The sequence below is a fragment of the Gadus chalcogrammus genome, chromosome 10 (genome assembly GCF_026213295.1).
Source record: "Gadus chalcogrammus isolate NIFS_2021 chromosome 10, NIFS_Gcha_1.0, whole genome shotgun sequence".
NCBI lineage: Eukaryota > Metazoa > Chordata > Actinopteri > Gadiformes > Gadidae > Gadus > Gadus chalcogrammus.
Window position 1 is genome coordinate 4,997,393 of NC_079421.1, and position 25,465 is coordinate 5,022,857.

The 25,465-nt window shown below is 47.6% G+C and overlaps 1 protein-coding gene across 1 annotated transcript in view; it reads left to right on the forward strand.

Annotated features, from left to right (window-relative positions):
* si:ch211-159i8.4 (matrix-remodeling-associated protein 5) overlaps window positions 1-23,145 on the forward strand; it is a 23,870-nt gene extending 725 nt beyond the window's left edge. Inside the window, exons 2-17 of the mRNA XM_056601129.1 lie at window positions 2,487-2,620; window positions 3,165-3,313; window positions 7,560-7,689; window positions 8,932-9,170; window positions 9,755-9,906; window positions 10,926-14,150; window positions 14,484-14,743; window positions 15,386-15,704; window positions 15,966-16,169; window positions 16,409-16,927; window positions 17,026-17,197; window positions 17,351-17,626; window positions 17,735-17,861; window positions 18,040-18,117; window positions 18,399-19,545; window positions 19,935-23,145. Coding sequence (XP_056457104.1) covers window positions 2,534-2,620; window positions 3,165-3,313; window positions 7,560-7,689; window positions 8,932-9,170; window positions 9,755-9,906; window positions 10,926-14,150; window positions 14,484-14,743; window positions 15,386-15,704; window positions 15,966-16,169; window positions 16,409-16,927; window positions 17,026-17,197; window positions 17,351-17,626; window positions 17,735-17,861; window positions 18,040-18,117; window positions 18,399-19,545; window positions 19,935-20,488 — 7,638 coding nt within the window. The 5' untranslated portion in view covers window positions 2,487-2,533 and the 3' untranslated portion in view covers window positions 20,489-23,145. The remainder of the gene's footprint in view (window positions 1-2,486; window positions 2,621-3,164; window positions 3,314-7,559; window positions 7,690-8,931; window positions 9,171-9,754; window positions 9,907-10,925; window positions 14,151-14,483; window positions 14,744-15,385; window positions 15,705-15,965; window positions 16,170-16,408; window positions 16,928-17,025; window positions 17,198-17,350; window positions 17,627-17,734; window positions 17,862-18,039; window positions 18,118-18,398; window positions 19,546-19,934) is intronic.
* The last annotated feature ends 2,320 nt before the right edge of the window (window positions 23,146-25,465 follow it).

Here is a 25,465-nt window from a genome sequence, read left to right on the forward strand (position 1 = left end):
AAAGGGCATGCGTTTTTTATGGGGTCAGACTGTGGGGGCAGTGGGGTCCAGTATACAGGGTGTTGACAGTCCTGGTTCCATGCAAACAACTCTGTTAAAACACACGTTAGAGATGATGACTGGATGCGGACCAAGGCGCTGTGTAGGCTGAATGATGCTGAACCACAAACTACACACCGTGTTACACATGTCTTTTCAATATCACATCTTAAAACTGACTCAAAATGTATGACCATAATGTGTCTGAGTGTGTATGTGTGCGTTCATGCTTTCGTTTGTGTATGTGCGTGTGTGTGTTTGTGTGTGCATGCGTGCCTGTGTGCGTGTATGTGTTTGTGCGATTTATTCCGGATCTGTCACTGGCATGATAATGACCCATCAGGCTCCAGGTCCAGTTTTTGGCTAGTTTCCCACTCGTTTCCTGTCACACACCCACACACACACGCACACACACACACACGCACAGCTGGTAGGTTAATTAGCCTCCTATTGAGGAAAGAACACAGCGACGGACATGGAAACCAGAGCCCTGACCTGGCCTCTAATGGTTTCTGGAAGGGGTGTGGATATGTGCATGTTTTCTTCACATGTGTATTCCGTACTCTCTCTCGCTCTCCCTCTCTCTCTCTATCCATCTCTCTATTCATCCCTCTCTCTCTCTCTCTCTTTCCCAAGCTTTCATTCTCTCTGTGAATTCGTCTTTGAGCATCTGAGCTGGCACGCACTTAGATCCAGTCTTATTATTTTTCAGGTCACTCAGCATGTCTGTGCACGGGGTTTTCACGTGGGTGTGTGAGGATGGATGCAGACGGTATTTCAGCAACGGAGAGCTGTAGGCCGATGCATTGATGTCGAAGCCAGCTTAGAGGTCGCCGCAAACCACAACGATTGGTTAAGAGTTTGATTTTGATAAAGATTGCGATTCAGATCAATATCACTATAATTACATTAGCCTTTGGGACGGTATCCTCGGTTTCTCTCTGTGAGTGAGGTGCTCTGTGGGGTGTTGTGTTGGGGAGCCTCAGCGGTCGGAAGACCCCCTGCCAGCAGAGTGCCCGGGGTCTGGAGCTCTGCACAGCTTCTTAAGAACCACACCCCGACACTGCCTCTGGCAAATCAAAGGAAAGCCTCCACCAACGTGTTTACTAGCACACCACCAAAGCTCCGCTGATGCTTATTGGGACAAGGTGGTGTCCTGAAAACGTTCTGCACACACGGCCTCGAGAATTAATCCCAGCGCACATGTGAACGCATGGACGGATCTTGCATCCTCATCTCGCCCTGTTCATCCTCATTAACCCTGATCATCACATGATCTGCTCTGTGGATTTCCCTCAGGCACAGGGGATGTCACGAAGTGCTCCAACAAGGCTGTTTGATGGGTTTTACAAATTAGCAGCCCCCCCACGGCAAATCCATAGAGCCGCTGTCGCTGGGAGGCAACCTGCTAACACATTGCCTACATTTACATTTAAAAATTAGCAGATGCTTTTATCCAAAGACTTACAATGGCTAGGGCACACATTCACACACCGATGGCGAAGTCAACCGTGTAAGGAAGCCAGCCCGTCGGGATCAGTTCGGGTGAGGTGTCTTACTCAGCGACACCTGGACACTCAGCTAGGAGAAGCCGGGGATCGAACTAGCAACCTTCGTTCTGTTCTACCTCCTGAGTTAGGCCGACTCCTATTACCTAACGTCTCATCTAAGTGTGGAACAAAACATTGCTTGTTTTATTTATTAACTCTCATTTTTGTCTTTCTCTCCAACCAGTTTTCACTTGACTGGCTTTATATTAATATGGTTTCTCCCATCTGCTTTTGTGACCTTTTTCAATGCGTAATTGTATCTGCCGAACCAGCATGAGCTTGTGTTGAACCTTCTGATGATTAAATGTATTCATCAAGCCATTGTCATGATTTAGTCTTTTACCGCGCTGGGCCAAAGTCTCCTGTTTGAGGACATGAAACAAGAGAATGTTTAGGATATCCCTGATTACATCTTTAGGATAGTTGTGAGAAAGTCAGGAAGCACAAAATTAAAGGATATATGGTCAAAACAAGTTTGGTCTCGCTCCACATTGAAGCCAAAGAAAAGAACACACAACCTAGAAAGCCACACGTGAAAATCCTTGATACGTCTATTTTTATGAATTTATGAGTTAAAAAAACTTCTCGCCTTTCTGCACAACCTTCAGCCTTTATTTCCCCCCCGAGAGAATCTTAATATGCCATGGTCACGACTTAGACAGTTATCCAATAGAATTAGCTATTAGAAAGCTCAAAACCAACCACAATGGATACTATGATATTTATAGTGTAATAATGGATTGTAAAACACAAGTCTCAGAACAAATGCATTCTCAGATCAGGCGTTTGTTAGCGACTATACAAATGTGACGTTAAAACAGACTTCTGGATTGTTCCCCATGTTCAGAGCAAAAACACCGGAGCAGGTGTTTACGCGTGCTTGCTCTGTGTCGATAGGTGTATGGAGGGCCTGAGGGTGTAGAGAGCAGCCCAGCCATCCAGTCATGGCGCTAGCCTGGTGGTGGTCCAGCCTCCGTGCAACAGCCCCGGTGTGGCGCCCGCTTCTCATGCTCCTCCTCCTTCAGCAAACGGTACACACGCACACACGCACGCACACGCACACGCACGCACACACACACACACACACACACACACACACACACACACACACACACACACACACACACACACACACACACACACACACACACACACACGTACACTAACACACAGTGATTGGAAATAGTATTGCGCTAACTCTGTCAGCCCTATTAAGTCCCACTTATCTACTCTCTTCTCTCCTCTCCCTCTCCTCTCCCCCCACCTCTCCCTCTCCTCTCCTTCTCATCTCCTCTCCTCCTCTCCCCTCTCCTCTCTGCTCCCCTCATCTCCGCCTCCCCCCCTCTCGCCTCCTCTCCTCTCCTCTCCTTTCCTTCCCCTCTCCTCTCTTCTCCTCCCCCCTCTTCCCCCTCTCCTCTCCTCTTCCCCTCTCCTCTCCTCTCTTCCCCCCCCCTCTCCTCTCCTCTCCTCTCCTCTCCTCTCCTCTCCTCTCCTCTCCTCTCCTCTCCTCTCCCTCTCCTGCCTCCCCTCTCCTCTCCTATCCCTCTCCTGCCTCCCCTCTCCTCTCCCCTCCAGCTCTCTCCTGGTTCTCTGCTGGTCCACGGCCTCCCCTCCTGCCCGCGGAGCTGCACCTGCCAAGCGGCTAAAGAGGTCCACTGTACCTTCAGACACCTGACCTCCATCCCCAAGGCCTTCCCCCCGGACACAGAGAGGGTGAACCTGGGGTGAGACTCGTCCACTCACAGAAACATACAATTTTACCAACATACACACAAACTCACACACACACACACACACACACACACACACACACACACACACACACACACACACACACACACACACACACACACACACACACACACATACACACAACATTTTACCAACACGCACACACACATCATTTTACCAACACACATCATTTTACCAACACACACACACACACACACACACACACACACACACACACACACACACACACACACACACACACACACACACACACACACACACACACACACACACACACACACACACACACACACACACCAACACACATGGTTTGACCAACATACACAAACACACATACACATGCTTAGTGTGAGTAAAACCCACAAATGCTTGTTCAAAACCATACACTGACTAAGCGAGATGGGCAGGGCGGTAGTTCATAATAATAGCCACTCGGACAGTCTGGTGATGACCCATTATTTTTAGACTATTAAATTCTCTGACAATCATGTTTCAGGTTCCTCAGGGCATCTGCAGTTTTATTCACTACCGCACAAGTGTTTGGGAGAAGTATTTCAGGTGGTGAATGATCCCCTATGGTCGACTAGTGTGTGTATGTAACTTGTAACTGCAGTGAGTCCACTAGAAGCTAACCAGGGGCCCTTAAGGAATCTAAGTAACAGGACTTTACAGGACACACTGCTGTAAAGACATTTAATAATACCATCCTCTTCAGGATCATTAGGATGAAGTGATACCTTAAGACCCAAACAAATACTGTCTGGTGTCTAAACATACACCCATATACACACACACACACACACACACACACACACACACACACACACACACACACACACACACACACACACACACACACACACACACACACACACACACACACACACAGCCTTGTCACACACAAAAAATACAAGCACATACAAGCAACCAAGCAGAACGGTCAGTCAACAGGCAGCATTTATTTAATTGCCAAATGTGGAATTAAAGGGATTTATAGCCAGCGGTTAGCTGTAGAAGCTTGTTTGAGTCGTAATAAAACCACCAACTGCTGTTATCTTAGAAAAATAAACAAGAACATTTGAAGAGGTGGGATTATTTCCAAATTAAATTGATTGCTCCGACAGAGAATGAAAACATGACACTCACTTGGGGGAGAATCCCCGCACAAGATGTTCTTCTCTCACTGTGTTGTGGTTGGAGCGGAAAGGATGTTAGGGCATTGCTTGGGGCAACGGATGCTGACCCATCTATAGTTGATTAAGCATCATGGCGACCACAATTTGCTATCCCTGAGCAAAAGTGTAGATTATATTCATCATACCATATGGCCTTTGCATTTACATGTACAGTAATTATCCAAGGAGATTTATGATGAAGTACATTCACAAGAAAAGAAGAAAATATTTGCCGAAGATGAATACATTTAAATGTCTTGGTTTATCAACAGTATCTCAACTGTATTTTATTAAAATCTCCAAGGGTATATAAAAGGCCAACTTCAGGGCCCAATCGTTGAAGGCCTCCATTCAAAATCAATTTACTACACATCGTAAATGGAATAATGTGCTACTCCATTGAATGTTCCTTTCAATCTTTATTGATCATAGCAGGAATGCAAATATCTCTGAGATCATCCCACATGGAATCAATCCCTTCCGCAAATTATCCACATCCCGTAGGGCGGTGCAATGTTATTTACAACCCTGTGTGGAGGAGCTGGCAGTGGGACAGGACAGCGCTCTGATGTCCTGGGGCTGGCTCACCTCAAAAAAACTCACCCTCCCTCCCTCTCCCTCCCTCCCCCCCCTCCCTAGATGTCTACACCAGTTAAAACGCTTTTTGTCACACAGATGCATGCGCAGTCAACAACAACCGACATTGTCACAAAGCATTTCACTAACAAACTGCTGCATGAAGGCTCGGGCATACCTCACATTCAATTCAGATTACAGCTCCAAAATCGTGCCTACAGCACCATTAACTGATGTTGTTCGCCATCAAACGTAAACAACACTCCTTTTTGTCATGTTCCATTGAGAGATGTGTAAAAGTGTCATAACTTCTATTTTAAACAAAACATGAAGCATTTCTTTGCAAAGGTGCGGAAATTCAGATAAGCGGTTTTCCCGTAGAGGGTCACTTGAGAGGTCAAAGGTTAGTCCTATTGGCACATCTCTGTCACCCCTCCTGGCTTCTTTCAACTCTCATTCTTCCCCTCCAGCTTGCGCTTCTCACACTGAAAGGTTACATTGTACTCCCTTCCAACCGTAAAACACATCTGCTCTGTCCTTTGCTACATGTACACAAACATCCACCAGAGCAAACATGAAAAAACACACACACACACAGACTCACACAAACACAAACACATAGAAACACACGCACCCCGCGTAACACACACACACGCAAACACACATACACACACACAGGGTCGGACTGGGAACGATTTTCGGCCCTGGCATTTTTCCATCTACACCGGCCCCTTATGGACCGACCGACCGACCCCCCCCCCCCTTTAGCGCAAATGAGCCGAACCAACTTCAGCGAACCTACTTAAAGGGGTAGTTCGGAATTTTGGACATAGGGCCTGATTCCGAAGTGAGCATTGGTATTCTATATCACTTGAGACAGTTTTCAACACATTTCATTCAGTCCTTCAAAACACCGACTCGTACATGTACGGTTCGTTGGATACAACAAATTCCTCATAATCGTCTTCAAAAGCAGATGCATCGCTAACTCCTCCAAACGTGGCCATATCTTGTTAATTTAATACGCTTGTAGAATTCCTTCGTTCACTGTACTCTGCGTTTGTAGCAATGACAGCGGCAGGTAACCTAGGTATCAGTCCGCTGTTTTTAATAGCAGGCTAGCATTGCCCGTTGACGTGCGCTAGCCTAGCACGAGCGAACTCTGCAACTAGAAGGACTGAATGAAATGTGTTGAAAACTGTCTCAAGTGATATAGAATACCAATGCTCACTTCGGAATCAGGCCCTATGTCCAAAATTCCGAACTACCCCTTTAAGAAAGACCTGTGAGCCGAATTAAACATGTCGTGGTGGGCACAATTAAAAACCAAACGGCCTACCTTGACGCTGTCTTGATCGCGGGGCTTCTTGCAAGTTGCAATTATTCCACATTAATCCACACGGTTTAACATACCCGGACAGTCCTGCTAGCAAGCAATGGATTATGTTAGGTTGTAGCAGCAGGGACGTCGGGGGCACTAGCAGCAACGGTTGAAGCACTGGCCACAGCAAACAAGAGATCTATTTTAAAACATCCAGACGCCTCAGCTTGTAGAGATTTCTGCCTTTTGTCCCGAATCTTCTCCGCTCCCCCTTTCTTCTTTTTGCCAACTCTTTCCATGATTTTTAGCCCATCCACTGAAATTAAAATATAAGCGAAGCAACATCCGCAGCATCCATGGACCGTTAACGTTCGCTGTTAGATGTATAATCCCATCGTGCACCGCAACATATTTTTGCAAAATATTCTAACATAAATTCGCCAAATATAAGAAAATCGTAGTTTACTTTAAAGAAAGCATTTTAGTTTTATTTTAATTTAGTTTGTTGCAATGATTGTACAGTTTGAAGAAACAGGATTTTACAGTTTGAAGAAATAGAAAATTATACCATATACCAACCGTCACATAGATGTGCATGACAAGGAAGCGCTATATATACTGGATGCACCATTGCAACAATTTGACGTTAGGTTCTTTCTTGGGCTCTTTGAGTTATCCGTATTGTCAGGTAAGTAAGGCGGTCGTATAATCAGTATTGGGGCCGGTATGATTGAAGGAGGGCCGGCCCTCGCACGCCGAAATGTGGACCGGCCCTTCTGGCAAATGCCCGGTATCACAGATTACCAGTCCGAGCCTGCACACACACACACACGCAAACACACACACAAACACATATAGGGCCTACACACACACACACGCACACACATACAAACATATTCTTGCATGAACACACATATGCACAAAACAAACAGAATAGGCCTAAATATAGGCCCAGGAATTGAATTACAATTAAATCAAGACAATTTCTGTCTAATTTACAGGGTTAGTCTGAGTGTGAGCATAAACAACCCTGTCCTCTCTCACATGTTTCCTCCAGATGTCTGCTGTCCCTCCCGCCTCCATCGCTACGTTAACATTGACGACATGACACCCGCTACCTGACTGTTCATTCTCTCCTCCCAACAGCTACAACAGCCTGACAGAAGTGGAGGGCTCCGAATTCCGGTCGCTACGGAAACTGGAGATGCTCATGTTGCACGGCAACGACATCAGCGCAGTTCACTCTGGCGCCTTCTACAACCTGAGATCCCTGCAGGTAACACTCGTACCGTAGCGCCTGTTCAGTGCAGGTAACGGTCATACCGTAGCCCCTGGTCAGTGATAGTAACAGTCGTACCGTAGCCCCGGTTCAGTGATGGTAACAGACGTACCGTAGCCCCTGGTCAGTGATAGTAACAGTCGTACCGTAGCCCCTGGTCAGTGATGGTAACAGTCGTACCGTAGCCCCCGGTCAGTGATGGTAACAGTCGTACCGTAGCCCCTGGTCAGTGATGGTAACAGTCGTACCGTAGCCCCTGGTCAGTGATAGTAACAGTCGTACCGTAGCCCCTGTTCAGTGATGGTAACAGTCGTACCGTAGCCCCTGGTCAGTGATAGTAACAGTCGTACCGTCGCCCCTGTTCAGTGATGGTAACAGTCGTACCGTAGCCCCTGGTCAGTGATGGTAACAGTCGTACCGTAGCCCCTGGTCAGTGATGGTAACAGTCGTACCGTAGCCCCCGGTCAGTGATGGTAACAGTCGTACCGTAGCCCCTGGTCAGTGATGGTAACAGTCGTACCGTAGCCCCTGGTCAGTGATGGTAACAGTCGTACCGTAGCCCCTGGTCAGTGATAGTAACAGTCGTACCGTAGCCCCTGGTCAGTGATGGTAACAGTCGTACCGTAGCCCCTGGTCAGTGATGGTAACAGTCGTACCGTAGCCCCTGGTCAGTGATAGTAACAGTCGTACCGTCGCCCCTGTTCAGTGCCCAGTCGAGCCGGCCTCCATAATCAATGCACCACTAATGCATAACGTAATACTGTGGTCTTGGACTGTACACTAGCGTTCAAAAGTTTTGGGTCACCCAGACGATTTCATATTTTCACTGAAAACTCACACTTTTAATTAAGAGTTTTCAGCTGTTCTAACATAATTGCACAAGAGTTATCGAATCATCAATTAGCCTATTAACACGATTAGCTAAACAATGTACCATTAGAACACAGCAGTGACGGTTGCTGGAAATGGGCCTCTGTACACCTATGTAGATATTCCATTCAAAATCTGCCGTTTCCAGTTAGAAGAAAAGTAATTTACCACATTAACAATGTCTGGACTGTCTTTCAGTTTAATTTAATGTTATCTTCATTGAAAGAAAGTTATTTTAAGACGGTTCTACTAAGTGACCGCAAAGCTTAGAATGGTATTGTACCTGAATGTTGTATTGATCGCAGCAGCAATGGAAATTAAAAAGCGAGAATTCCCAACCCTGATACTTCCACCTTCACCCCCACCCAGATCCTGAAGATGAGCTACAACAAGCTGACGGAGGTGGACGCCGGCCTGTTCCAGGGCCTGGTGGGTCTGGTTCGCCTCCACCTGGACCACAACCTCATCAGCTTCATCCAGCCCTACTCCTTCTCCGGGCTGCCCGCCCTCAAGCTGCTGCAGCTGGAGGGCAACGTGCTGCGGGACCTCCACCCCCACACCTTCATCACGCTCTCCCTGCTGGGCACCTTCTGGTCCTCAGGGCTCAGGTGAGAGTGGCTGGTCCCTTTCAGCTCCATCTCTGTTTATCCAGAGCCTCCACACTGGATCAATGGGTTCCCTTTCAGACAAATGTCCACAGTTCCACTTGTCAGATCATATTTGACTGTGTTTTGAAACTTTTAAAACGTTTTAACTTAGTACGCAAACTTATGTTTCACATTTAGCATACGCTTTTATCCATGCAATTACAATTAGGCCATTTAGCAGACGCTATTATTCAATGCAACTTACATCGGTCAATACACTCATTGACACACCAACGGCGGAGTCAACCACGCAAGGCGACAGCCAGCTCGTCAGCAGTTAGGGTTAAGTGTCTTGCTCAGGGACACATCAACACTCAGCTAGGAGGAGCCGGGGATCGAACTAGCAACCTTTCGGTTACATGACAACAAAGATTGCTGCACCTGGAACAAAAAACAAGTGTATTTTACGTTATTAGGGTATTATTTCATCCCGTGACCTCCATGGAGTTTTCTAGATACAGACAATAATTATATGTCTGATTCTTCTGGTATGATGCGTACAATTAATTTTCTGCACGTTTTTATCTTTATTGAAATGCCCTCAGACACCTTCACCTCTCGGACAACCTCCTGGAGCAACTCCCTGCGGCGGCGCTGCAGACCGCCCCGAGGCTGGAGGTCCTCTCGCTCCACGGAAACCCCTGGTCATGTGACTGCCAGCTCCGGTGGCTGCTGGACTGGAACTCCAGGCACGAGGGTAAACAGAGGCCGGTACCCTTGAAGATGTTCCAACAAAAACCTGAATGACGCTCGCTTTAAGACAATACTATAACAATACACTGCTCTTTTTCCATGTGGCAGGAATCTGTTAAAGGAACAAGATTATAATATTGCTACAGTCAACTTTTTGTGTTTGTTTCGCTAGATGCACTTAGTATTATACACAGAATATACAAACAAAAGTCATTCTAATGCTTTCCTAATGCTGAGTATCGCTAGCTTAATCGCTGCCTACATCTGTCATTATACAGATGTGCTGTGAGTCATGACCCTTTCTGGTTGCCTCGTCACTATCTTGTATAAAAGCTGTAATTTATTTAATCTGCTGACTGTTTGTGTAGCTTAGTCGTGAAAAAATGAATCAGCAATGGTACACCTACAGCCTTAAAATGCATAATGCGGTAAAAAACAATATTGTATGCATGGGAACATATGAAGTCTGACGTGTCAGTGGCCAAGAAGTTATTAATTAACTGTTTGTTCGTATCTGGGATTTATCTAACCCTGAATCTGTTGGCTTCCCATATGTTTAAATGGTTCCATTCCCAATTCATAAAACATTTCATGGCCTGCATTTAGTTACTGGGAAAGTCTCATCTTTATTTTTTCTCCTCCCTTTGATGTTCATTTCTCCCATCATAGCGATTTCTTTGAACTTTGTGCAACTCAGTCCCCAAGTCCTATTCTCTTTCTCTCTGTCAACGTCCTTCCCTAAAATTAGCTCTTGGGTTTAACTGATAAGTCTTGTGGTTTTGACTTGAAAGGTTTTGGGCTGAGGCCCCATGTCCATGATAAGCTTCAGAAGATCCAAGCGTCTGCGTTCACTATGGGACGAGCATCGGAGCTCAACCTGGCATCAAGCTACCCCACGACATTACACACTAGGCTGTAGCTCGGTGTGTCTGTCAAAGGACCGAATGTTTCTTTGTTGACATATGTGTATACAGTTTATATCTCTATATGATCCTCTCTCTGACCCCGCCCCCCCCCCCCCAGGTGTGATCAAGTGCAAGAAGGAGCGTGGCTCTGCAGAGACGTGCGCCCAGTGCTCCTCCCCGCCCCTCAACGGCAGCCGGCTCCTCGACCTGACCCCAGACCAGCTGTCCTGCCAGCGTCCGACCCTCAACTCCCCTCTCAAGCGGTGGGACAGCCCCATGTGGGCGGAAACAGAGGCGGAGCCGGACCTCCCGTACACCCGCGACCTGGAGAAACCCTTGGGCCAGCTGACCTTCGTGTTGTCGGACAGCCACGGCAACAGCGCCCACGTGCTGTGTGACGTGCAGCGGCCAGGAGAGGGTGTGGCCATGACGTGGTCGGAGCGGCCCGGTTCGCCCGGGGAGGTGTCCGTCAACGTGTCGCTGGCCACCGTCCTCCAGTGCGAGATCGACCGGGAGGCGTTGCAGAACTTGTGGCGGCTGGTGGCGTATTACTACGAGAGCCCTGCTATCCTGGAGAGGGGGGCGCCGAGGGACAACGCCAACAGCACCACCTACCAGTACGCCCAGGCCATCAATGAGAACTCCCCCTACTTCACCGACCTGAAGGGTTACCTGACGGCCGAGCCCGGCTGGCTGCTCCAGCACCGGGTCACGCTGCAGCTCAACCGGCGCCAGACCACAAACAAAAACCTGGTGATGGACTTTTCCACTCTGATCTCTGAGGCCCTAAACACTCGCCCCAGGCAGGGTGACGGCCAAGGCAACATAGAGACCACCTGGGCCCTGATTCGGCGAGGGACCGCGGGGCAGGTGCAGTCGGTTCTTGAGGGCACCAAGGCCCATCTGGAATGTGACGTCATCACCTCAGGGTCGGAGGTAAAAGTCGAGTGGATGCATCCTGACCTGTCCGTCATCGAGGGGATCGATGGCAAAAGTCAGCTGTTGGAGAGCGGGCAGCTCGTCATTCTGAACACGACCCTGGCAGACGCAGGTCTCTATCACTGCATGGTCAAAACCCAAGCTGGAATCGACCTGGTCCCCATGAGGCTCACTGTCAAACAACGCTCGCTGAGTCCTACCGCCTTCAACGGGGAGAAAATGAGCGTCAAGAAGGGACAAACACTTTTTCTGCCTTGTAACGTGACCACTGTGGAGCCCAGTAGGACAGTCTGGTACCTGCCAAAGAACCGGATTCTACTTCCAACACAACAGGCGAGAAGGGCAGAAGTGTTGGCAAACGGGACGTTGGTGGTGAAGAAGATGAGCCAAGACGAGGCGGGGGAGTACAGCTGCATGGCTTCAAACATCTACGGAGTAGACATGATCTCACACCAGGTAGAAGTCACAGAAGAGCAGAAGCCCACTGAGCAGAAGGAGGGAGGGCCGACCGTCTTAGTGAACGCTGAGGAGGAAGGCGAGGGCTCAGGGGTGGATTACCAGGAAATCAAACGCCCTTCTGCAACACAGTCTCCTAGAAGGGTTGGAACACCACAGCGGTTTCCTGGAGGGGTGATGAAAAAGAAAATAATCAAAGATCCAAAGAGAAAGCCTTACAAGCCTGTGAAGGAATTAGATCCAAATCACTGGGCAGAGATATTGGCTAAAGTCAATGCTAAAGCATACACTAACATTCCTACTATGCACACAGACTTTAGTACAAAAAGGCTGACTACTGAACTAGCTAAAACGAGTACCCCTAGACGGACCTATACCGCCGCTCCTTCAACTACTGCTACGACCGCTGCTGCTGTAATTTTTACAACCACGTCTGTTACTACAACTGATAACACTCATTTAATCATGCCAGACACTACAACGGAACAGACTGCTACAGAGTCCTACTCCAGTGAGAGGGAACAGACAAGGAATAAGGACCATGTTAATCCCGAAAAGGAGCACTTTAGACCAGTAGTGAGAAGGCCTTTGGTCCAGCCCAGCAGTAGTAAAGCACCACCCGTCAAAGTAGTCAATGAGAGATTCCAAGACATAACTGACAGCAGAACCAATTCCCCTGCCATAGTGGCCATGTCTCCCCCTAACCAACCGTCTGGAGGGAGGGTCGTTGGGGGGAGAATCAGAACCTCCCAGTACTCCCAAAGATGGCCCAATAGAAGGAGGCCCCCCTACAGACACAGACACCCATCAATGAGAAGACTTCATCCTCATCTGAACCAACAACCAACAACGGTTACCCAGGTGACCGCCATGCCAGCCACCACAACCACAACAACCGTACCCACAACTACAACCACAACACCCACAACCACACCCACCACAACAACCACACCCACCACAACAACCCCGGCAACGACAACAACAACCACAGTAACGACAACAACTACAACCACAGCAATGACAACAACCACATCGACTACAACAAACAAAAGGACATCGATGGCTCAAACCACCGTGAGAGACGACCGACCAGAGGATGAAGAGGATTATGATGAGGCAGTTTATGATTACAAGGACAGTGATTACTCGGATGAAAGGGAAATAGATATGATTAGTACAACACCAAAAAAGGAGGTTGATTCCAAAGTGATTCCTTCTTCAAGTAGATATCATCTACAAGATCCAAAAACCATTCCTGAACCAAAACCAGACAATGTGCTGCGTCCAACTGAAATGGCGGTTGGGAATCGCAACACAGACTCAAGACCAAACGGAAGGCGAGAAGAAGACACAATTCAAGAAGCGTTCAGGCCTGCAGAAGATAAGGAGAGCCAGAAAACAAGGATTGAAGAGGAAAACAAAGAGAGAGAGAAAACAAATCCTAATCGATTTCTGCAAGGCCACCACACACAGGGCACCGTCCATCAAACCAACCGCAATAGACCAACATCTCACAGTAAACCGCACAGTCCCTCACAGGAAAATGATCCTACAGTTTTACAAACAGGCAGAGAAACGACAAGATTAGACCCCAGGCACAAAACAGAGGGGAGGCATACTGAAAAGCCACAAACCAAACCCAGCCAAGCATTTCCTATATCGGACCCCGTCCACCCTTGGCTTCAGCAACCAACCCAGCGAGGGGGACACGCCCCCACGCCATCAGAAGACCACAACTCAAATAGAAAACAAAGCAAAGAGAACGTGCCAAAGGAAGGTGGTCGAGTAGAAGCTAAATCAGAAGGACAAGGGAAGACTAATGCGGCTCCACCTCCTCGCTTCCCCCCATCCCCAAACTGGCCTTCCTTACATCATCATCATCATCATCACCACCATGTCCTCCATCCTTCAGGGTCAGGGCAGAGATCTTCTCCTCGGCCCCGGAAAGGTACGCTTTCCCTCTGATTTGTGTTATTTTGTTCTGCAGTCCAGTGAGTGTCAGATTTCTGCTTAAGCACAAAAGCAGAATCAAGTGCGGGAGAGGAGAATGAGAAGACACAGTTGGCTGTCTACGTACAACTATGTTATTATTTACTGAGAAATAGGAGAGAGTACGCATTTTTTTAATTGCGAATAGGAGGCCCTCAGTGTACCTGATAATTAAGGGGCAGCTGCCAAAATGTATTTCAGTCTTTTAAGTCCACTGTGCAGCCATGATCATGAAATTAATCAAAGAATATTCTGTCAGAGTGCCATGATTAGGATTGTTTTCCATTCCTAGGCCCCGGGCTGTTTCCTTTCCCCACATACCGAACCTGGTCTGGGGTGACCAACCGCCCAGAGATCACAGCAGACACAGCCAAGCCCACGGCTTCATTGAGCACTAAGTCCCAACCGGCTACCTCCCCACCACCAGCATTGACTCCCAACCACTATCATCCTGGTGGTGGCGCTGGTGGATGGTCTCATCCCAACCCAGGGAGCGACACCCAAACCAGGGATTATCTCATGTACTCCAAGCTCAGGAACAGATACAGACAAGTAGGTCAAACTGGGATGTTTTGTTCTATTGTTCTCCCGTTCTTTTGTTTCAGGTTTTGGACGAGAGGTATTCATTGTCTGTTGGTAACTGCTGGATTAGAAGGATGAGGTGTGGGAACGGGATTGTGGCATTTAAAGGATAATACCTGTCAGGGTAATCAAACCATCATGAATCTCCTTGCTTCACTCAAACATCCATACCCAATTCGTCAGAATGTCTTGTTGTCCCGATTCTGCTGAAGGGCATTTAGTGCGAGCATGCTCTTGCCACAAGTGTAGACAATAGCGATACAGCACTTGTACATGTCAGTCAGTATTGAGTTTCTGAATTGTATCCTACCAGAAATAATGTCTTAGTTATCACAAAGACCACAGTGCTGTTGCTAATATTTACGTTCATGGCAGGCGTGCTCACGCAAGGCGGTCGAACGTTGTGGTTTTCACTAATTATATTGGTAATGGATGTCTAAGTGAGGCCAGGAGAGACTATTTAAATGGTTTGAGACAGGTTTGTTCCTTTCAGTAATATATCTATATACATTTTGAAATAATCAATAAGATATCTGACCAATGTTGATACCTCAGGGCCTAATGGTTCAACCTCTGTCTTTAATTGAATTCAAATCTTCTTTGTGGATGTAGGCTCAGCTGGATCGCATCGCCCAGCTGGGGAGACGGTTGACCCTCCCGATCACCCCCAAGCCCCACCTAATCCCCCACCATCATCCCTCATCCTCTGGCAATCACAGACCCCACATTCTACCGCTGTTCAAACCCTACCCGAACACTAACCCAAAAGCGACGGTGCCAACGCCTGCTCTGAATGCGCCTAGCACACTGAAGCCCATCCAGCCTGCCTTCCCCCCTTTGTCCTCCACATTTGACCTGTCCCCGACCCTCTTGCCACGCCCTAACACCACCCCAGTGCTCTTTTATGGAAGTCGATGGCCCAGTATTGGAGGTTGGTTTGTTTACCATTAAGAATAGTTTCGTTTTTTATAAAAGGTGCTGACACACTGCCCCAACAAACACCAACACCAAACTTTAGATAACTGCAGAAGTTGACCAACACTGATGTTTGCTAACAAAAACCTGAATCTGACAACATTGAACGCCCCTTCAAAGGGTATCGCACATGTTGTTGTGGTCAGTGTGCAAAGCACCTTAAGACGGGGTATCAGCCAGAGTGGCCATGTCTTAAAGTGGAACTATCTTCTGACAGGACGGATCAGCTCTCGACGTCCCACTGCGGTACCGCCTTTCCCCGGGCCGATGGACGCTGTGGGAAGCGGAGCAGGGTACAAACCCCTTATCGCCACGGCAGCCACAACGAGTGTGTCGGCGCTCGCAGAAAGCGATGTGTACTTGCCTTGTAAGGTGAAAGGACACCCAGCACCCACCATCGCATGGACCAAGGTCTCGACGGGTAAGAAAGGACCAGTACGAGATTGGGAGGAAGGGATGTTAATCGTCATTGATCAAAATCAAAATGTTCTGCTATCGCAGGTGAACACTTTCATGCTGGATAGAGATCAAGTGATTAAGTTCAAAGTACAACTAAAGTTTGAAGCAAAGGCCAGTCAATCGAGTTTAAGTATGAAAGATACTCTTAGACACATAAAATGTGTTCACTAACCTATTTTTAAATCGTTGACCTTGGTCTAGGAGCTAGCATCCCAGCCGGCACTCAGCAAGGACTGCGTTTCGAGGTCTTCAAGAACGGCACCTTCGTCATTAAGAACGTGCAGCTCCAGGATCGAGGCCAGTACCTCTGCACGGCACGCAACAGCTTCGGGTCGGACCGCGTTGTGATCACCTTGGCCGTCCAAACTGAGCCTCCCAAGATCCACCCTCCCGCGTCCAGGGAGGTAGCGGTCTACCTGGGAAGGGACGTCCATCTCACCTGCCTCACCTCCGGCAAACCGCCTGCCAAGATCTCATGGATCCTTCCCAACAGGGCGTTGGTCCGTGATGTGGGGTCCACCCAGACCCCCCAATCCCCAGTGGCTCTGCTGCCCAATGGGACCCTTCACATCCAGTCAGCCAATTTCTCAAGCAAAGGGGACTATAAGTGCATCGCAAGCAATGCAGCGGGTGCCGACACAGTGACCTACAACCTACACGTTGCTGCCCTCCCCCCGAGCATCAACGAAGACCCGTCGGAGGCCGTCCACGTCCAACCAGGTCTGGAGCAGTCTAGTTATAAAGTAACAACACTGTTTAAACTTGAGGAGTCAAAGTAAGTAACATGTGCTGCATGTGACGTGTCCCGGTCCCGACAGGGATGAGTGTGTACGTCCACTGCTCCGCTAAAGGAGAGCCAGAGCCTGTGTTGAAGTGGACCATCCCAGGAGGGGTCCACGTTAAACCTTCCCAGTTCCTGGGGCGCAGGCTGTTTGTCTTTCCCAATGGGACGCTGTATGTGAGGAATGCCGCACTGGCTGATGGTGGGAAGTATGGGACTGATATTTCTCTTATTTTTCTTTACTTCAAAAATATGCTGTGTATGAACGCCATCTAGCTATATTTTGAATTTATTTAACCCAATTCCATTGGATCCGTTTGACTAAATCAATCTATTCACGTTGCAATTGACATTTATTACAGTTATGAGTGTTCAGCAAAAAATGCAGTGGGGATTGCCAAGAGAACAGTCCAGCTTGTGGTCAGAACCGAAGCCCGAGCCTTCCCTCCACCCCCTCCTCCTACAGCCGCACTCATCCCGCGGCCGCACGAACACGATGCCATCCCACGGCCCTCCCAGCAGCACATGGTCTCCGCCATGTACGGGTCCACGGTCTTCCTCCACTGCCCTGAGTCCACTGAATCCACAAGGGGAACCATTTGGCAGTTACCCTCCAAGACCATTATGGATCAATACAGGTCCGTGAAACCTTCTTCATCATCGTTCAAATGTTGCCTTATTTGAATGAATTTCAAAGGGGTGTTCTTGGAATATAATGTTGAATATAACTCCCTTTTTCTTTGCAGTCCTGAGAGATCCATCACTGTGTTTCGCAATGGGACTCTAAGGATCATACATCTCACAGAAATAGATCGCGGAAACTACCTGTGTCTCTTTCAGCGTCCCAACGGGGAAGACATGGAACTCTTTCAGGTCAGTCGTTAGTGATCAGCAAAATATCACTGTATACCTTGAGGACATTGACCCGGCTTTAACCACCTTTATTAACTCATTGAAAGGTTTTATGTCTGGTTAATATTGGTTTATATGTTAATCATTGGTGTGTAAGTTCAAACCAATTTTTTCTTATTGTATTTGTGTGTTGTATCAGGTGGATGTGTTGATGACCGCTCCAAGGATAGAGCACCTGAGACCGATGCCCCATGCTACCTATGGACAGAACTTCCAGGTATCCCCTCTCAAACTTCTAAAATAAGAATAAAACAAAATGAAGATAGAATCCGCTCATTGAACATATTTGAATGCTATTCGATGGTCTGCTTTTCTCCATTACTCTCCTTCTCCTCGTCTCCCTTCTTGTTCTTGTTCTACTTCTTGTTCTTGGTCTTCTTCTACTTCTTCTTCTCCTTTTTCTACATCTTCTTCTTCTTCTTCTTCTTCTTCTTCTTCTTCTTCTTCTTCTTCTTCTTCTTCTTCTTCTTCTCCTCCTCCTTTTCCTCTTCCTCCCAGGTTGACTGTGTGGCCTCAGGCCTCCCCAATCCAGAGGTTTCCTGGAGCCTCCCGGATGGCACAGTCATCAACAATGCCCTCCAATCGGACGACAGCGGTGTTCGCAACAGGCGTTTTGTTATCTTTGACAACGGGACGTTACTCCTCCAGCAGATGGGAAAAAAAGACGAAGGCGATTACACCTGCCATGCCAAGAACAAACTTGGCAGAGACGAGAGAAAAGTTAAAGTTACGGTTACGCCCGACGCTCCGAAGATTAGTCCGGAATCCCATTTGTTGGCGACAGCCCGGCTCGGAGAGTCGGCCAAGTTTGTCTGCCAGGCAACAGGGGAGCCAAGGCCCAGGATTCTGTGGATCTCTCCTGGCCATCACATAATATCTGTGTCCTCAGATCGGTACCAGGTCATGGAGAACGGAGTACTAGTGGTAAAGAGGGTGACCCTCGCGGATGAAGGGAAATATACGTGTATCGCACGAAACCCAATCGGAGAGGATGTAAAAAACTTCCAAATGGAGGTGGAGACCCAGGAGCCTTCCATCAACGGAATCACAGGCAGGAGTACGTCGAGGGTCCTGGCCGTGTCCTACCAGACCACCCAGCTGGACTGCAAGGCGGAGGCCAACCCTGAACCCCGGGTGTCCTGGATCACGCCCTACGGCCAACAGCTCCCCGCACCTTACGCCGGCGGTCGCTTTCAAGTGCACCCCAACGGGAGCTTGGAGTTGAGAGGCGTGAGGAAAACCGACGAAGGGAGGTACGCGTGTGTGGCTAAAAACACCCGCGGAGAAGCCACGTTTTGGGTGGAGCTTGAGGTGGCTTCGATAGCTGAGAAGCCGAGCTTCGCCGTTCCCAACATTGAAATGGTACCGATCAAACAGGACAGCAGGGAGATAGTCCTGGAGTGCCCCGCCCGGGGTAAGCCCCACCCAGAGTTTGCTTGGATCCTACCAAACAGAACCATGCTTCCCCCCGGCAGAGCCCTGCAGCGTTTCGTCCATCACCTCGGGAACGGGACTCTGAGGATTTCCCATCCAGGTGCGAACGATAAGGGAGTGTACCGATGTGTGGCGAAGAACGTGGCAGGTCAAGCCGAGAAGCGCTACACCCTGGAAGCAGGAAGGAAGCCGGTGATCAGAGGAGTTACAGGTAAAGCTGTTCTGTTGCAATTAGTTCATCCATAGTTCCAATAACCCCAGTTTGTATTTCATCTCTGCACGGCCAGGTCCATATATATCGTTAGCCTCACATCATAATTGCTTAAGCCATATTTTAAGGGTAATCTTGTATTTAGTTTAAACTTTTGACATGGAATGTCAAAAGCAATCTGATTGGCTAAGGATATAGCCAATGAGCCACAGTGAATCAGCAGCGTTAGAATAGTAGTTAGTCTAGACATCACAATTTGGCTAAAATATGACTTAGGCAAATATTCCATGATATGTTACAATCGTTTATTGTCCAATGTCCAATTGCTAAGCAAAGCGTTACCAATGCATAACAGTGATATTGAAAAGCATACATTGTAATTAATCCAGGTGGGATGAAGATCACCTATGGCCACAGTCTGTCTCTGCCCTGTTCTGTGGACGACTGGCAGCAGGCATCCATCTCATGGACCCTACCCAACGGTCGTCTCCTGGACAAACCCCAACACACCGGCCGGCTCTCTTTCTTCGCCAACGGGACGCTCCAGCTCAAAGAGGTGGCCACGTTCGACAAGGGAACCTACGTCTGCAAAGCCTCAAACACGTTTGGCTCACACACATTGTCCTACCCGGTCACGGTGATGGTCTTCCCTCCGCGCATCACCAAGGCCCCGGCCTCGGTGACCAGGATCCATAGGGGGTCCCCGGTGACGTTAGGGTGCCTGGCTTCAGGCGTCCCCAAGCCGGAGATCTCGTGGACGCTGCCAGGGCGCACCACGTTGGTGCCCCACAGCAGGTTCACCGTTCAGGGGGGCATCCACATGATGGAAGACGGGAGTTTGGTTATACAAAACCCCATGCTGACAAACTCGGGCATTTACAAATGCAACGCTAAGAACGCCCTCGGGACAGACTTTAAGTCCACATACCTGCAGGTGATCTAAAGGAGAACGGTTGTTTCACAGTGAAGAAGCAGCACTTTTGAGATCATTGATCTTCTCTCTCTGAAACTTGTGCTGGGGAAAAGCTGGCTGAACTGTGTCCACTTAACCAACTGATGGCTTTATAACAGGAAGTGTGCATTTAGCATTGAAGAGTCCTCTGTCCGCTATGGTGTTTTATTACAACGGCCGAATAAGCAAATATCCCCTGATGAAATATATTTTCGATTGCAACCTGTTTTTTGTTATAAAAGTTTAAACCTTCAGTTTTGTATATATATATTTTTGACATTATTATATTATCATATTTCATCTCACTAGTAAGGAAATCACGTTAACTAGCTTAAGAGCTTGTTAGATTGTATTTCATACTAAGATGTTTATATGATGCTTGCATAATTGAAACCAATCAGTGTATTACAATCCACTTACTGCCACATAGGGTAATCTAGCAAACAGTAGCCTGTACCCGGCAGTTCAACAGCACAAATGATCTAACCTGTCCCCCCTTTTCCACCGACAGTACCAGCTCAACTCGCCACGACTTATGCCGCGTTTCCAATGCAGGGTGCAGTACGGTTCGGTTCGCCTCAGTCCGGTAGGGAGGGGGCGGTATAGCCCAGCTCAGTTCCGAGGTCGCGTTTCCACCGCCGACAGTACCCTTTATGGTAGGCCGGATGTCGATCGCCGCGGCAGCTACGTAAACATTGTGACATCATAGCAGCGAGACAGAGAGTAGCCTGCTCAAAAAAACCAATGGAAAGGTTGAACGCGACACATTCAACCGTTTCTCACTGCTCCATCAAGCTCCCTCTGCACGTCTTCCTCCCCAAGAATGCAGAGGAACGTCTCCACCTCCTTGTTCGCCCAAGCAAGCGTTTTACGCGACATGTTCATTGTAAAGAATCATACCTCGAGGCTACTGTTTGTTTGTTTTTATCCCCACGTCGCCCGGAATGACGATTCTGTCGACCAATCAACGGAGGGGGTGTGTAGCTAGAATTTTCCGGCACCCTTTCAGGCGTCTCAGTACCCCAAAGGAGGAGTACTGAGGGCAAAACGAGTACGGCTCAGTCCGGGACACGCCCACTTTTGGCGGTGGAAACGCATCCGTACCGCACCTTTGCGAACCGAACCGTACCGCACCCTGCAGTGGAAACGCGCCATTAGCGTGGCACGACTTGGTTTGGTTCTGGGAACATCGTGTTTCCATCTAAAGTACCTCTTCAACGTGGGCGGGTCTTCATAGCACGCATGCGCGAAACTGCGACACATAAGCGACCACGCGATGCATAAACAGACAGGGTTACTGTACGTCCACACCAGAAGCGACCAAAACGTCAAAGACGCTTTGGTCGCTCATAATATTTCTGCAAATATTTCAGTTCGCTTTGGTCGCTCAAGTCGCTCATGACGTACAATTCAAAAGTGCCTGCCGGTGTTCCCTGGGATCCACGCAAGCGAGGAGAGCGTCTACATTCCGATTGGCTGTCAGTGTTTTTCCGCTGAAACGCGTCATAGTTATTTGCATAAAGTTCAACAGTTTTCAACTTTTTTTGGACGCTCTGGTCGCTCAACTTTGGCCGCTGGTAGCGTTGGTCGCTTTGGTCGCTCTTGCCCACAGAAAGTGAATGACTTCCGGCGATTTGGTAGCTCAATTCTCTTCTGGTTTGGACGTACAGTTAGGCACAGGAGCGTTTCCATCTCTGTCACGGTCCACGGCGAGTTCTTGCGCACTGATTGGCCATGCTCAATAATCAATCACTATTGTTGACTGACCGTTGATGCTAGTATTTAAAGATGCCGGGTGTCGGCGGCCGGGTGTCGGGTGTCCGGCTTGCGCGTCGCGCTCATCATTATTCGTCCAGTGGCGTTGTCATACCAAAATTGTACCGGGTACGGTCGAAAATTCCAAACCTGCCTGGCAACTGATGATCGCGTCGAACGTTGCCTGGCAACGGACGTTCGCGTCGAACGACGACGTCTGTTAAATTAAATTAACACAAACTAGCTAGACTACGTTACACTTTAAACACTCAGTTTACGAGCTAAATTCGATTAAACAATTAAATTCAATACAAATATAAACTACGATACACTTTAAACACTCAGTTTAGTAGCTAAATTCAATGCAATACAAATATAAAGTATAAACAAGTGTTATCTGTATTATGCTATTTCGTCTTGATGAGCGCAAATGTTTTTTTAAAACTTGTCTGGCAACGGACAATCGCGTTGATCGATGACGTAATGTTTCGACGCAGATTACGTAGGCGGTTCAATTTTCGCCCCCGGTACAATTTTGGTGTGACAGCGTCACTCAGGCCAATCAGTGGCCAGCAGCCTGTTTACGTCACACAAAAGTATCACATCAGCTCTCTTGGAACCTCGATGGAGGTGAGACTAAAAAAGTATCAGGTACCAGATACCAGGTGCCTCATTTTGGTGATCGAAACGCAAAAAAAGGTTGGCCGAATCGAGGCGAGTTAGGCAGGTACTGTCAGTGGAAAATGCCCCTTTTCCCCTGGAAGGTAAGCAGAATGATATTATCATTGAAGAAGGTATTGAAATATCAGCATCACGGTATTCAACATTCAACGTCGGTCATGTTAAACGAATGTGATGTTGTGCAACACTTACAATTATTTTTGAAATCATGTTTTAAGAAAATCTAAATAAATGTTAAAATTTCATGTGCTTGTTTATTATTTTAACAATTAAATCAAAGCATTGATGTGATTGAATGAGGACAAACTTAGTTTGTCTTTAAATAATTTAGATTCATTAATATTAATATTAATATTGATTCAGTGCATCATTATTCATCATCAACTAATCTGTTCCGGCACACAAGAAACACAAATCATGCGATGGACTCATTACAACCTACTAACAATCTCACAAAAGAGAAGCACATTAGCTAAGTATAATGTGGGGATTGGTAGAAAAAGTATCACAACTGTGTGTTTGAGTCATCAGTACTCCTTGTGACTGAATACCCAGATTCCAGATTGCAGTATTTGTACTGAAGCAGTGGCTCTTCAGATGTTTTAACACCATGCCCACTGATAGGACACCAACACTCAAACCCCAGCTCAGGGACATCAGCACCATCAACTGTATATATGTATGGATCAATTTGTATACAAGTTGTACAATTATTTCTGATTGGCTGATCATCATGCCTGGGGATTCTACTGGTCATATTGCGATTTGAACCAATCAGACCCAACAATTGCAACCACCTGTGAATGTGCATTTCCTTGTGGGTTTGCTTCGTCCTTCAACGCATCCTTTCGTATTCTCCTGCCCAATAGGGAAGGCAGTAGCTCAGGAGGTAGAGCAGGTTCGCTGGAAGGTTGCTAGTTCAATCCCCAGCTCCTCCTAGCCGAGTATCGCAGTGTCCCTGAGCAAGATGTAAATGCAATATAGGGGGCCTATAACAAAGTAACAACTTACTACCGGGCGTGTCCCTGTGTGAGTGGCTCTGCATGTGTTCGGACGTCCCCTGCTCTATTTCAGGGCTCACTTGATGCTGCAGAATGTGAAGGCTCCACTGAGGCCTCCAGACAGACGGCTCTTTGACGCACAACGGAGAAGGGACCTTTGTCTGACACAAGCGCCGGCATTGTTAAAGTCAGATCCAGTGTATCAATGTGTGTATGTGTGTGTTTGTGTGTGTGTCCGGCGTATGCGTGAGAAAAAGAGACACTAAGTGCGTGTGTGTGTGTGTGTGTGTGTGTGTGTGGGTGTGTGTGTGTGTGTGTGTTTCCACACACGCACAAACAAATCAAGACATTATTTATTTCTGTGTCTTTGAAAGAGAGATTCGAGAGTCGCCGAGAGTAACACTGCTTGTGTCTGCTTTTTGAGATGCATTGTACATCAAATTCTGCGCGTGTGTGTGTGTGTGTGCGCGTGTGTGTGAGAGTGTGCTCCATCTGAACCGGTTTCTGTCAGAGAGTGGCACCAGAGGGATATCAAAGACTAGCAGAAGTTTCTGATAAATACATTTTAATTATAAAATTATTCAACGCAAATTACTCCAAGAACTCAAAAGCACATTGTTAGTTGTAAGTAAGTTTGTGTGTGTGTGTGTGTGTACGTGTGCGTGAGTGTGCGTGTGTGTATGTGTGTGTGTGTGTGTATGTTTGTGTGTGTGAGTTTGTGTGTGTGTGTGTGTGGTGGTTTGTCTGTGTGTGTGTGTGAACGTGTGCGTGTGTGAGTGGGGGAAAGGATTGTTGTGCACAGAGTGAATCAAAATGGAGACGTAGCAACATATTCACGGAGAACCTCAATATTCTTGTCAAAACTCACAAAGTAAGTTAATTAATTCAATCAAATTCAATTATGTACGGTATGGCCTGTTGCATGATCCTACAGGCCAGTTTTATTTAAATGTTTTTTTCATGGCATCTGCTTGTGATATATAATTTCCTAGAATAGCCACCGAAGTGAATAGATTCCGAGAACTTTGAATTTCCAGATAATTCATTTGAAATGATCACTGCTACATTAATATATGCTTTGTTTGGAATTAATTCATGTGTGGAATGTAGGTTTTGCCTTACAATGAAAGCATTCTGTTAAATGCTTTACCAGTCACAATATTAGTACTCCAGGAAAACCGCTCTTGTATTTTTGGTTACCTGGCTTCTAAAGAGTCAAACGGGTGTGTCTCTCTCTCTCTCTCTCTCTCTCTCTCTCTCTCTCTCTATCTCTCTCTCTCTCTCTCTCTCTCTCTCTCTCTCTCTCTCTCTCTCTCTCTCTCTCTCTCTCTCTCTCTCTCTCTCTCTCTCTCTCTCTCCCTGTCTCTGTCTCTCTTCATCTGTCTCTCTTTCTTTTTTCTTTTTCTCAGAAGAGAGGAGGAGGGGGCTGTGTGTGTGTGTGTGTGTGTGTGTGTGTGTGTGTGTGTGTGTGTGTGTGTGTGTGTGTGTGTGTGTGTGTGTGTGTGTGTGTGTGTGTGTGTGTGTGTGAGAG